General features: G+C 45.3%; 1 protein-coding gene across 5 annotated transcripts in view; it reads right to left on the bottom strand.

Moving 5' to 3' along the window:
* Positions 1-14581, bottom strand: part of ftz-f1 (ftz transcription factor 1) — an 80327-nt gene that overhangs the window by 6110 nt on the left and 59636 nt on the right. For 3 of the 5 annotated variants that reach the window (XM_069126222.1, XM_069126232.1, XM_069126241.1), the window contains one exon: positions 11395-12045. In XM_069126222.1, coding sequence (XP_068982323.1) covers positions 11395-12045 — 651 coding nt within the window. Of the gene's footprint in view, positions 1-11394; positions 13845-14581 lie in introns of those variants that run through there. The other 2 variants (XM_069126249.1, XM_069126214.1) reach the window with 2 other exon arrangements.

The following is a 14581-nucleotide window of genomic DNA, read 5'->3' as shown; positions in this document are numbered from 1 at the left end:
CAAGGGACAACCTGTTGACATTCTTCTTTTACAACAGTGCCAATGTAAATACTTCTTAGATATTTATGGGTAAGGATTTCGAGATAATAAAAATTCCCTAACACGCAACGAGAAACGAGACATCGAAAGATTTTAGTACAAAGCGGACTCTTTGGTGCGACCCAGTTGGATGTTTACGCTCGAAACTAAGTATTACTGCATCTCCGAGTTAAGATTCACATTGTAAACAAGAGATTCCCAGATGTGTGGTCTCGGGACCGGAAGTGGCCCGGCAGAGGAACTCGATATGGATCCCCCTTGGCAGCGAGGGATTAAAATGTGCCTTCGTGAGTCTGCCGCATTAAAGTACCAGTGTTTCCTTAGCCAGTAAACATGATACGAATTCGCATCTACTTAACAAAAAAAGAAAAAAAAAAGTAAGAAGAAGAAGAATAAGAAGAAAAAAGGAAAAGAAAGAAAAGAAACGGATCTTCATCCTAAAATCAATTCAAAATTCGATTTCCCCGTTTCTAAATTTAAACTTTCGAAAGGCGAATTAAAAAGGAAAATGTCGAGACAGAAAGCGAAAAGGATAATGGAATAAAATGAAAGAAGTCACAAGACTAATAATAATGTGGAAAAAAGAACAGTCTCGCGCCATAAAAGGTGGCCGGTTCATCCATGTGCATCGCGACGGAGAAGTTGATGGCGGTGTGGCAACGTATCCCCGAGAAGAGGTCGTGTGCCCGATGACGATCATCCGCGATCCTCAGGGTCACGGTGCTATCGAGGGAGGATTTCGTGCAGCTTTGACGATTTATAGGGCGGACACGCGGCTAAATCGGCGGCGTTGCCTATTTTCGTACGAGGTGTTTGCTATCCGTCGTCGCATGAAAACACCAGCGAACACGAACAAGCGAACGAGCGAGCGAGTAAGCGAGCAAGCGCGGTGCGCGCTCGTTGAAAGTGAAAGGAGGTTGAATCGCTTGCCCGTCCACTTCTGCCTCTGAGCCGGCCTGCCGAGGGAGGAGGGCCACCCCTCTGCCCCCACCTCGCACACATATATTCATACACATACACATACACAGGAACCGTGTCGAATACCGTCCGACACCCCGCCACCTCCTAACCCTACTTATTCCCTTCCCTCGACCCTACTACTCTCTTACCCCTCTCTGAACACCTCTCGCCTCCCGTCGATCCACATTGCCGCCTCCGCCACCCTGTGTGCGCGCGACCGCTTACGCCTCCTCTCTTTTTCTCTTCTTTCTTTCGTCTCTCGTTCTCACCGATTCCCTTTGCCTCCTCCTTCTCCTCCTCCTTCTCCTTTTTCGCTACTTCTGACTGCTTGCGTTTCTTTCTCTTTTCTCCTCTCGTACGAAACCACCACCTTTTCTCGCCTTTCCTTCGTCGATTCCCTGCCTTTTTCGAATATACTCCCGTTCCTGTTCTTTCCTGGCGCTCCTCGTCTCCCTGAAAACTTCGCATAACGCGGCCACGCACTGTCGCGGCGTCCCAACATCTGCGACTACGATTGCAACCGTGTCACAGTCTATAACTTTGTATATGTAAAATTCGCGCGCACGCACGCACACACACACACACACACACACGCGCGCGCGCGCATATATATAATACAATATATACATGAAATATAATATTAAAATATATAAATATATACATATATGTATATTTGAATATTTTCGTTTCGCGCAATTTAGAAACTTTTAGTACGGAGCTATACGACTGGAACGAAGAAGGACATCCGTTAATTGCCTTCCCGTCAGGAGCAATTATTCTCGATAACTATTGGCCGGAAAGATAATTCCAGCATGGAGGACTGAGAGGTAGAATTCACGGCAGAGCAACGATGGATTCGCCGCCGTAAACTTGACACTCGGCTGCGAGCATTCGTTTCCCGAACTTTTCTGCCGTCAGTGCTCTGACGAATACGTACTATGCAAAGCGAGCGTCATCCATCATCCAAGGATTACGCGAACGTGCTCGCGCGAGCACGCCTCCTCGTCTTTTCTGCTCCTATCCGCGACACTCTCTTTTCTCTCTTTCTGCAACATACGTGACCGACTCGCCGAGAATTCAGACAATAGCCGAGAGAGCAAGCCAATAACGAAAGTTGCTAAACTTGACTTTCAGGTTGTTGCTTTCGGCCACTTGTTCTCGATTGCTCGCTTAATGCTACGCAACGCCGCCATCGGCTATCTCGCTGACTTATTTAACACGTGTAAAAAGCTACCTCGCTGCGTGCCTCCTTTTTCGATCCTTCGTTTACGATCTTTCGTACACGCGTTTCCCCCCTCTTATTCCATATTCCATCTCGTTTCAGTTTCTTTCCTTCGTCATATTCTTCTATTTACATCGTTCGTTATTTCGTACTTCTTATATGCAAGAGTTTCATTCTTCTGAAAAGAAAAGATAGATTGGATTACGATCTTTCGTGCATTTCATTTTCTCGCCCTCTTTCACCCTGTCTTGTATATTCATTGTAACGAAGAACTCGAGGAGACTGGAAGGGTCCAAAGATCGGCGTAGATCACGGTTAAACTTGACTCTCGGTTCAGCAAGGCTTCTTTTCTCTCTCCTTATTGCCATCCTACGTTTACGATCATTCTCCCGTGGTCTTTCTTCTCCCGTGGTTTCACCGAGCGTCGTAGGTGTTACACGCTGTCAGACGTACATCTTTCTACCTTTAATTTGACGCCAGGTGCATCGTGCGCTTGGAAATCGTCCTGCCTTATGTATGTGATGTAAATACTTCTGCTGCAACGAAACTCGCGTTCAACGCGAAGACTATCCGGTCGATAAATCCATCTTAAAAACTTCATTCATCTTTGGATTGCCTTCAACGATATCGACGTTCGTTTAATCGCATCATTCACGTAGAAATCAAAAGCGTAGAGGTTGAATTTCATTGAATTAATTATACATGTCGTAGGATTCTAATTTTGATTAATTCTCATATTAAAGCATATGATTATTTAACGCACAATTATTTAACTGTTATCTTTCTCCATCGCGTCCGATATCTTTTAGTGCTCGCAAAGGAATTTAATTCCCAACTGCTACAGTAAAACGAGAACGTCTTATCTTTCTGATGGAGGTGAATACCTACCAATGAAAGAAATTAAATTTCAGCTTGTAAGTTGTAATTAAGCATCTCGATCTAATTAAAGATAATCAATTGTATGATTAAAGAGATACAACGTCTTACGTTTGTTATTTATCTTACTCAAAAACTAACACGTCTTACCACCCACGATGTTATAATTGCAATTATAATTACTACAATTACTATCTTACGATCGTAACTCGATCTGTGGCATATTAAAACGATAATGTCAAGCAACTAAAAATCTTGTACAGTGATTTACGTAGTACATTTGTAAGTTAATACAATTGGAGATACGAGTACGAATGCAAAACTCGCAGCCAATCGGAAACACTTAAGACGCGCAAAGACACAAGTACACTCGTGACTGGTCAACAATGTGTTAAAACTCGAGACTCTTTCACCCCGGAAACTCCGTGGAAATGATCTATCGTCTAACTTCCGACCACGTGTCACACACGTTTCTTGTGTTTTTGTTAAACAAGCGAAGCGTGAACAACGTGAACGGAGAGATTCAACAGTTTCTGTTGCCCGGGATGGTGTTCACCGAGTGGGTGGCGGAGTTTCGCGTGGGCAGAGGACATTAGCGTATCGATATATACGGCTCGATTTGATCGGGCTCGATCGTCAAATATACATGCCAGACAGCGACACTGATGATATTTACGAGTCGAATTCCGGGGTACCCAGCGGGTTGGAACCCGCGGAAACGTGGAATCAAACCGGAGGAACAGTGTACCTCGGTGAAGTAGCAACCGGAAGTTTGAACAGAACGCGCGGAATTGCGTCGTTGTGGCGTCGAGTTTCGTGGCAGCTCTTGACTCCATTACGCGAACGAAATTATCGATAAATTACAGCGATCAGCGACGCTAGGATATAGACTTTTACGATGTAAAACGATAATATCATTAAGAATCTTGCTTCTCTATTTTCATCGATAGAAATTCTACGAGATCCATAGCGAAAAACATAGTAAAGAACAGGATTACCGATAAATCAGACTAGCGGAGTAAGAAAGCTATTGAGAATTTGAGATTTGCCGGAATTTCATCTAGCCCCTGTGAAAATTGTACGAAAGGATCATGAATCGCGATACTCGTGACACGAATAAACCGAGGCGATTCGATTTATGAGAGAGAATTTCTGACTCTTGGGTTGCGCAGAGATGTGGCAAGACGAGAGTCGCGGTGTTACCAAAGCGGCATATAAATGCGTTAAATACACCTCAGGACGATTTTCCATCGATCGTCAATGGCTGGAGAAACTGTGTCACGATCCTCGTGATTTGACAGAGCACGCGATCGTCGAGCGTATATCTACCGGAAAAGTTTCATTTTGTCGAGTTTAATGTGGATTTAATATAGTCTCGCGAAGGAAACGCATTCTACTTAACAATAGCGCGACACGGTATTCTCTTTATCTTTTGCTTTTTTTCCAGAATCAACATAGATATCGACGCATTTTGCATAAGAAGCGGTTACGTTATGAAAATATGACAGGATTATTTACAATTGAAGGTACCAAACGTGAAGCGTGGAAAACGTGTGAAACGTGCATAATAAATCGCCTTGAAGCGTACGAGCGTTCTAAAACAAGAAGCAAAATAAACTTGTTGTATACCAGGAAATTTTTATTTTATTAAGTAGTCGATCTCCTGTCGTAAATAAACTAAAATATATGCGCTGTACACGTCAACGGAGATAAATATAATTACCTACATGTTTTTCCGTTTACTAATACGCTTTATCAGTAGGTAGCACGTATCTATGATAAAAAGCTTCAAATATGCTTAGCGGGTTGACCTTTTCTCCTGCGCGGAACAATTGCGAGCAATTATAGTAACAACGGTAAATGCGGACCGCGTTACGATAGCGTTTCAATAAAAACATGCATTCGTAATTGAAATCGATATTTCCATCGGCGGTTCTCCGTACTTTTCTCCTGTTTATAATGAATCTGCGACAGAGTGGTCCGCGTGCATGACAGAGATCCACGTGCAATGAGGCCCGTGCAGGCCATTGAAAGAATGCAACCCACGTCCGGTTCGCAAGGTCCGCCACGACGATAAGCGTAGTAGACGCAAGAGCGCCGAACCCGAGAGCGCGTATGTCGAAAAGAAAGGGAAACCCACTTGGTGAATCTGGTCCACGGGTCCAGTGACGTCAGACCCTCCCCATAGAAATTAATGTGCGACCACGTGACCACCGTCGCCCACGGTTGGACCAATCGCGCGAGAGAAGTTCCCCCGTGACGCAGCCGACGCGACGCGCCCGACCGTTGCGTTAGTGAAGTCATCCGCGCATTGCGAAACAACGTAAAACAAAAAGAAAAAAAATGTAGAAAACGACGAAATCTTCGGTCAGGAAACCCTTTTGGATTTCTAGCCGAACAAAGAATCATAATTAAACTACATATTTATGCAAATTCATATTTTTGTAAAGATATAGAAAGGAATAGAACCTAAGCAGAAGTTCGTGTTACCTATTAAAAAACTATTACAACGCGTGCTAAACTTTTTGTATTTTATATATACCTTTGTATATTACGCGTATTTTGTGTATTTTTGCACTTTCAAATTTCCCACAAATGCATACAAATCCGCAGTCTAATCATGATCTTCCAACTTCTACGAAAGACAAGCTAGGGAAAGACAGGTGCTAGATACATGTATATGAAGCGTTCTGTTTTACCAAGCGACGATACTAACTCCCTGTCGCAACGGAACTTCGAAGATATTTCGTGCGACGATAATTGCAGTAATACCTGATAATCGACTGGCAGGCTCCAGCATTAGATTTTAGTGCTCCACTAACTGCGCGCCTGAACACTTAATCATTATAGGAACAGGTTAATATTGATGGTTCGAAAATCGGCCGTGTTACCGACAGTCGTAGCCGAAGCTTTTCAGGAATTCAAATATTACTCGTATCGCGGCAACGATGACGTACATAGATCGTACGCTGCGACGCGATTGCGTATCGGTGCTTAATGTATGTATATGTATGGATACAGGATACGAATTCGGACGCGCGCTGGAAGGAATGAGAAAGAAAGAGAAGGAATCACGAGACGAGAAAGAAATAAAAGCTTCGGCGAAAAGAAGACGGTGAGGCTCCACTCAACGAGGGATTACACAATCCCCGCCTCAACCTAACCTTTCTCCCCCACCTCTGTAATGCGCGCGCGCGCGCGAATGACGAAGGTAGGAGTCGAGCAAGCGAGCAAGGCAGCCCAGGCAGGTAAGCAAACAGGCAAGGCAGACAGGCAGGCAGGCAGGCAACTAGCAGGCAGGCGGCCAGATATACAACTTTCTTGCAACATAATACAATAATTATGAAATTTATGAGTTTCTAAACAGAGGCGCATGCCACGATTTCCGCTGTCCTGTCTGTTTTTCCAGGCTCCCTATATAATACGTATATTTACAAGCGCCGAATCTTAAACGCCAAGAAAGCTGTTTCCCAGCAATTTTGACTGCGCCGTCGATCGACCGGTGACCGCTCTCACTTTTACGACGGAACACTGGGACGGAGCATGTTCCGGAATCGACAGGGACCAAATCGAACGTTCAGAGTACCCTGTGTTCGGCCATTAAACACAAACCTGCTCCACGTGGCGGACAGATGCAGAAGATGCGCCGGTTTTTCGCAGTCGTAAATGGCATATTCCTTCATTATTACTTTTAATGCTATCTCTTTGACAAATTACTGCCACGAAATTCTCCACGTCTTACAACGTCTGTTTCACTTCAGAATACTTCAACGCTTTTGTTAATTTCTCGTTTGTAATCCTTTCTTTCTATGTCGCAGGCACGCTGCTTGCAGTAGGATATTCTCGCTGGTTCTTTAATTAGTTATATTTTACGCTACCCCATTGTAAGACTGTACTATAGTAATTAGAGTACTTAGGGCGTCTTTACATAATTCGAACGTAATATGATTAAGAAAGCTGATAAGAATGGTATCGTGGATTATCTCTCGAGGGAGCCTACATCCACCAGGAAAATAGAGTTTCGTCGAGGCATCGAAGCAGAAAAGCACGAAGCATCGCTTCAGCTCGCGCGAACAGTCATCGCCTATCTCGATTGCAAAATGCGAAAGAATTATGAGTGTATACCTATACACGATTAACAGCGCGATCCGAGCGAGCGTTTAACGGCAATAAACCGAACCTTTCTTCCGAACAATCGGTTAGTTAAGAAATTTTAATGTTACGTAAATTAAGCGGGAAATTGATAAATAAGTTCGTCGGTAATGAAACTTCGGTTCCAAGGGACACTGCTAAATCGGCGGTCTTTTTTATATTAAGTAATACCGTTAAGTAATATTTAAGTGGCACACAAATGGCGAATCTTTTTTCGTGACTAATGAACACATACAGATGTAGGCCCGTGTGTGTCATAACCACGGAACGTGGAACTTTCGACGTCGAAAGCGACCCACGAATCTTTCCGACTCTAATTTCACCGTTGTCGCCGGTGAAAATATATTTCGACCGTCTAATAGAAATTTGTCCGGTCACCGAAAGGCTTTCTCCTGATTGTATCGTGTGGACGCGAAACAAGCTCCGAACGTCCTACCTCAAATTTCTAGATTCCATTTGCGCAACACTACCGGTTCGCCTTTGGCCATAGATAAACGTGCGCGCGCACATTGCCGCTCCTCCACGTGACAAATCTGCCTTTGTCCAAAACGAAAACTCACTGACATCGGTGGTATACCGAATTTTTTGTCAAGAATGACGCTAATGAAGAAAACGAAAGGCGAGTAAGAACTTAGTTCTCTAAGAGGGCCACATTGAGGAAACTTTTTATATCGACCACGCCAGATGCCTAAAACTACTAGAGCGCCATAATACACGCTATCCATCCCCTTAACGTAGCCATCTAAAGAACGTAATTATGATTAATTGTAATTATGATTGAAAATTCTGTGTCTCTTTTAAAATTCTAGAAAGGTAGAGTAGTTCCTTTAACGAAATTATTGTACGAGTAAAAAACATGACAATTTCTAACTTTGTGGTGTGATTATTACAGATATACCAGGTTCTATATCATTGAGAGGCGATTACAATTATTATTCCGTACGAAGGAAGCAATTAGAAATCCAAAATTAGATGGAAAATAGAGAAATTAATTACGATAGAATATCGTTCGTGGAACGAATAACACGAGCCTTGAGGAATAAACGTCGCTATATTTTTAGAAGTCATTAAGTGCGCGTTTAATGAAAAAAAGGGAGAAATCCAAGTGTATGTGTATTGTCGAGTTAATGTTGCATAAGTTATTTCGATTTTTTTGTGTCATTAATGTTCTTCGAATGTTACCTCAATTATTTGACTGATTATCCAATTACGTAACCTTACGTCTGCATTTCCGGAGTATCGTCAATTTTCAATAACTTTCGCTGTAAATCTTTCTAGCGAATACGCAATTATAATACACGAACCATATTTGACAATAAAAATGTTTACATTTCAGGAAGAAGTTGCTCGACTACAATCTTACGAACGAACGTTCTCTTTTTTCTTTTTGTCGAAATCAGACGAAGGCTTGAGACAGTTTGCCGTCTGGGTAAAATTGGATAACGCTTCGAGTTCGAATGGGACAGTGAAATTATTCGCAGCTGCGAAAATTAAGACTCCAGTGTCAATATTTGATCGCGTCTGTACACATATGGTGGCACGTTCGAAAGTGAAATTAAAAACCCAACGAACGTTTCGACCATTGTCGGTGGCCTGTCTCTGTTCAACAACGATACGACAACTACAGCCAGCTCAGCCTTGTTTTAAAAGGTAAGACAGATTCATTTATCGCTAAAGGGTAAAGCGTGGAGTAACTGACAGTCGTCGTATATCAAAGAGCTTCTCGCCATTCGGCCGACATAAAGCTTTCTTCTTGGCAGGGTTTTCTGCTAATTTGCCTAATTACAATGCCAGGTAAACACGAAGAATTTAAGTTAGAAATTTAAATGCGTTTGCAAGTTTTATGGGATGAGCGTGACTTCGTCCGTTACCAGAGTTTTACAGTCTCGTGAAACAAATGTGGATGCTCTGGTAGATGAGTTCACGGCTTACAAAAGAGAGTATGATTTTCAATCAGCTTTAAAGCAGTTCCGAAGTAACGTTCATTACGTTTGAACGAGGAGTGTTCTCGTATTCACGGACCACTGCAAAACGGCAGGTTCGTTGCAGAACTGTGACAGGTGTTATCGCACGATTACCGCCTATTTAACCGGTGTTTTCATCCGATGTCGACGCGCTCTTCCTTCCGCGGAGGTATTTCCATTTTTTCCACATAAATGTGTCGAAATTTTACAACGAACGACGTATATCGGAACGTAAAACAACAGTTTATACTTTAACGCTTAAACAGAAATGCGTAAACTATGTGGTAAGAAGCACCGAGATGATAGTAATAGCGGTGACAACAACCGCGAAACTTTTCTTGCCGATCGTATACTGGAAGCGTTATGAAACGATCGTCGAATTAACGTCAAGAAGCATTGTCAAGTGCACGTTCGACAATTAATGGTTGGACAATCGGTAAAACGCAAACTTTCGATAGCAATTAAAACAAATATGTATATACGTTTCGATATTTCGAAGATAGTTGGGAGATCGGCTCGTGCCACGAGAAGAAATCGGTTCTACCTAATCGGTATAAAATTTACACGTAGAAGTAGGTTTTTACATTTCTGAATAGCGTGCAAGTAAGAAACTGCTTCCTTTCGTAAACGCTCGCAAGCACACTGGAAACTTTCCGCATTAAGCAATCCGCGTTGCCGCTGTAGGAACGCCGTGGAAAACGGCGTGCAAAGGCGGCAATTGCGACAGAGCCTGTTTCGAGATTCGCTTAATCGTTGGGCCTTGAGGGCCTAGACCCAGTTACTCGAATTGCATTAGACGCTTCGTTCGAATCGTCCTCCCATTTAACTGTTGCCAAAGTGCGAAAAAGATTTTCTAAGACCGGTGGCGCCAGCCACGGCGATTGCGGTTTTGCGAATATATAACCTCAACTTTCGCGTAAAATCTGCATAATTCACGGATGGAAAGCGGATCAAAAGCTAATCGCGAAAAAGTAACGCGATACATTTAGAAAACCGGCGGCAACTATGTTGCGAATTCTTTTTGTTGCGTACATGCAAAAACGGTTTGCCTAATCGGCTGTTCGAAATGGACGTGGATCGTGTGATATCGGTGTAATTAAAATTAATGATGGAACACGGTCACGTGAATGATATCGACGTTGAAACGAAGAAGAAAGTGTTGATCAAAATAGAAGCATTAGAGCGTCGAAAGAATTTGCGAAGGAAGACAACGGTATCGGTTGAGCGCTTCACGCGCTGTGTAATAAGGTTAAGTTCGTAGGAGCGTAATGCGAAAAGGCTCGAAGGCGAACGTATTCTGCCGAAGTTTGCCGAAAGGAATCGTGCGCTACCGAAGCGCCAATCGCTGTACACGCGTTCGCGCGTAAACCGCCTTTGACGTTCCGCAGGATGTACGTAAAGATATTGAATAAGAGATAACGCAAAAGTTGATAAGAATGCGGTAATATTAACGCACCGGTGATATCGTGAAAGTTACGCCAAACACCCGTAACTCGTAACAAAGCGGTGAAAGTAATTAGATCACAGCAGATTTCAATGGGGACGATAATTAACGCTTGCGGTATTAAATAAATGTACATATTTATACCGTCGATGTTTCGACAGAATTATTAGGCAATTTTTAGCAACGATATGATATGAAAAAATATAAATGTCACCTGTTTTATTAAGATCTTTGTTTCCCAGTAGCGTCGACGTTAATATTTTTGACCGAAAACCTGTTATACGCGCAGACGCAATAGCACGCGTGTCCCACGATTACGTTGCATAACTGAACATCGAAATCTACTCGGTCACATATACGCGTGCGCTTTCGTTCTTTTACCTTCTGCATAAAAATCGCGACGATACCCGCATGCAACGCTTTCACATCCAAAAAATGAGTACCCATATTGTCGGACAAATAAAATTCGTTTACGCAACAGTACGAAATTCTCTGTATCGTTGTTCATCTTGCGCGTCATTTCGCCCTATTTAATCTCTGAATTTCGCGATACTTGCGAAATGAAAAAAGAAAAAGAAGAAACAGAACAAAGGCACGTTCCGTGAATCCATCGCGAGGGATTATCGAGAAACTATACGCGCGCATATGTATTTTTGCAAAGCGTAACGAAATGAAAAAGCGTAATAAATGGTAGATAGCCTTGGTATAATGATGCCACAATTCAACAAAAAACTCACCCTCAAGCTTCATGCCGACTTCGAGGCACTTCTGAAAACGACAGTAGGGACACCGCTTCCGTTGTGTTTTGTCGATGTGACAGGACCTCTCGGCGACGCACGTGTAGACCTTCTTGTTTTGGACGGTGCGCTTGAAGAAACCCTTGCAGGATTCGCAGGTAAGTAGCCCGTAATGGTATCCGGAGACCTTGTCGCCGCAGACCGGACAGAGCTCTTCAATGATGATGTCCTTGGTGTCGGCGTATTCGGACGTACACGGTATCGAGCCGGTCACGACACCAACCCCGACCTGGCCCAACCCAGGATGACAGATGGTACCAGTTGGTAATGAATAGGTGGTAGTTGGTATCGCGACATTGCCGCTTACCGTAGCGGATCCGCCGCCATTTCCGCCGCTACCGGCCGCGCCACTACCGCTACCGCCGCCGCCAGCAGCTGCATTCCCTGCGGTGGGTCCACTGCCGCCAGCGGCACCTGCACCACCGCCTCCACCCGCTCCTCCGCCGCCTCCGGGACCGGCGGCACCACCACTACCGTAACTGCTACCACCGCTACTTTCGAGGGCTGTCGACGTACCGCAACCACCACCTCCACCGCCATTCGCCGCGCCATTGTTGCCTCCACTGCCACCGCCAGTGCCGCTTCCGGCTCCTGTTGGCGAGAACAGACACGTGTACACCTTCTTGTTGCCGCAAGATCCGATCTCTAACGCCGATGATGCGCCGCCGCCGCTGCCGCCACCGCCACAGCTACCGCTTCCACCGTTGTTACCACCGTTGCTACCGTTTCCGCCACTTCCGCCGCCTCCACCACCGCCTCCACCACCACCACCTCCTCCCCCACCTCCCCCACCTCCAGTCGGCGAGAATAAGCACGTGTATACTTTTTTACTACTGCACGGTGAGTTGTTACGTTTGAAAAAACCTTTACACGACTCGCACGTCAGCAAACCGTACTGATAACCGGACATTTTGTCGCCACACATGGGACATCGTTCTTCGAGAGCGGTGGAATCGAAGAACGCGGCGTCGAAACCCGAGATACCACCCTGCGAGTGCGACTGACTGTGTACCGGCAACTGTTGCTGTTGCTGCGGCTGTTGTGACTGTGACTGATGACACATTGTCGTCGGTGGACTTTGAGCGCAATTCCCATACGGCGACGAACCGTACTGCGGTTGCTGCTGTTGTGGTTGTTGCTGCTGTTGACCAGCCCCGGCCGCACCTTGGGGACTACCCTGTGGGCTTAGATGAAACGGCGACATATTCAGGGATATCAAGCCTGAATGCTGCTCCATCTCCAATAACATATCACCCTTGCGCAAGTGCTGCACGGAGGAACGTGCTTGTGGCGTATCGGCTCATATATGAATTGCCTGTGAATTTTCCTAGTTCTAGCCACCGTGGTGAATATCACGAGTATTTCTTTCTTTTCTTTCTCTCTTTTTTCTTTTTCTTTTATTTCTTTTTCGCGGCTGGTGTGTATGCGACAGAACAACGGCGGTTTATCGGTTTATTGGTTAGACTGCCCCCTTTAAGTTTCGAAGCGGTAACGGTGTACGTCGTGCAAGGTCGTGGTACTCTCGTATGCTACGGTACCAACGACTGTGTACGATGTTGTCGGTAAAAATGACGATACAACGACAAGCACAACGACGATGACGACAACGATGAAGTGGAAAGCATAAGCCCGAAAGAAAACACACTATATTCCCTTGGCACGTACAATATCGATCACCAGTCACGTTTTTCTACGGCACACGTTCATAAAGAAAACCATCGCGCACCACCGCAGAAAGTAAATCCTGTTTCGATCGTGCGTACTACGTCCGAACCATCGTAAAAAAATGTGACGAAACGTGGGTCTGTGCGTGTTGCGTGAAAAAGAAAAAATTCTCGGCTGTCACTGTTGCATTCGTGTTACTCGCGAAACAACAAAACCACTGTAACGTCCCTTTTTTCTATCCTTTTTCTATCCTTTGGTTGCGTGGTCACTGATAAATCCAGCTTTTACAACGTGACACGAAACAACAGCAAGCACACACGAGGTTCAAACTGATCGTGGAAGCCACGAGACGGGGGATGATCGTATCGACTAGGATCACAGTGCGAGCAGGACAATCGGATCGTTGTTTTACCGGGCACGCGAATCGCCGGTAGCGTTACCGAGTGATCGCACATGCGCGGATGCGAGACCAAGTTTTGATCGCGGCGTTTTGACACAAAATAATAGACGCGGACCAATCGTTGAATAAATAAGCCGGCTATCAGGAGAACACGCACACACTGCAATCCAACTGAATACCCGTAACGTATCCGTGCGAAAAGTCGAAAAAATATACAACGGTGTCTAAAGTCCGGAACAAGTAGACACACACAAACAGAGAGAGCGAGAGTAAGAAAGGGAAAGAACGTTTGGAGTTCCCGTATCGTGCGACTTGACAGCGCGGCTATCTGCGTACGACTAGTTGTCTTCTCGCCTCGTTGCTTTCCCGAAGGGCCCGCCCCCTCCCCTCTGCCGCCCTACCGGCGATACATGGACGTAGGTAGAGTTGGGAGACCGTCTCGCGAGACACGGCACACGTCACGTATATCACAGCAGCAAAGACGACAACGATCACGGGCGGCGAACGCGAAAAACACGGACTGCAGGATGTCTTCCTTTTTGATCCATGCCCGGCTGGCTCTCCTCTCTCTCCAACGGGTATATCTACTGTTATTAATGTCGTCGTTGTTGTTGTTGTTGTTATTGTTGTTGTTGTCGTCGTCGTTGCCGATCAGAACGACACACGAGTCTGTACACGGCGATACTGGCTGCACACACCACACGACACGATGACGATCGAAACGAATACAGCACGACAACGCGGCACACGGTGGCACTCGGTGCGGCACGGCGCGGTTTCGCCCGGTATAGAGAGATACGCGCTTCACCGTGACACCGCCAGGAGTAAAATAAAATTGGCAGAACCAGGAGAATGGCGAGAGGCGCGCACACACCACCGTCGTCAGGCTCCCTTGGCTGTTTCGGTGAGTACAGAGGAGAGAAGAGAAGGAGCGCGCGCGTGTCCCTTTACCGACGGCCACGGGTCGAGTGTGAGAGCGCGAGAGCGAGAGAGACGTACGGCGTATAACCAACACAGCGCACGGCATAAGTGAAAGTGATTCAGCAGCGCATGCCACAGCGC

The sequence above is a fragment of the Bombus flavifrons genome, chromosome 1 (assembly GCF_040668555.2).
Source record: "Bombus flavifrons isolate JBK064 chromosome 1, iyBomFlav1_principal, whole genome shotgun sequence".
NCBI classification, from domain to species: domain Eukaryota; kingdom Metazoa; phylum Arthropoda; class Insecta; order Hymenoptera; family Apidae; genus Bombus; species Bombus flavifrons.
The sequence above is the reverse complement of the archived record's forward strand: the minus strand, read 5'-3'. Positions and strand labels throughout refer to the sequence as shown.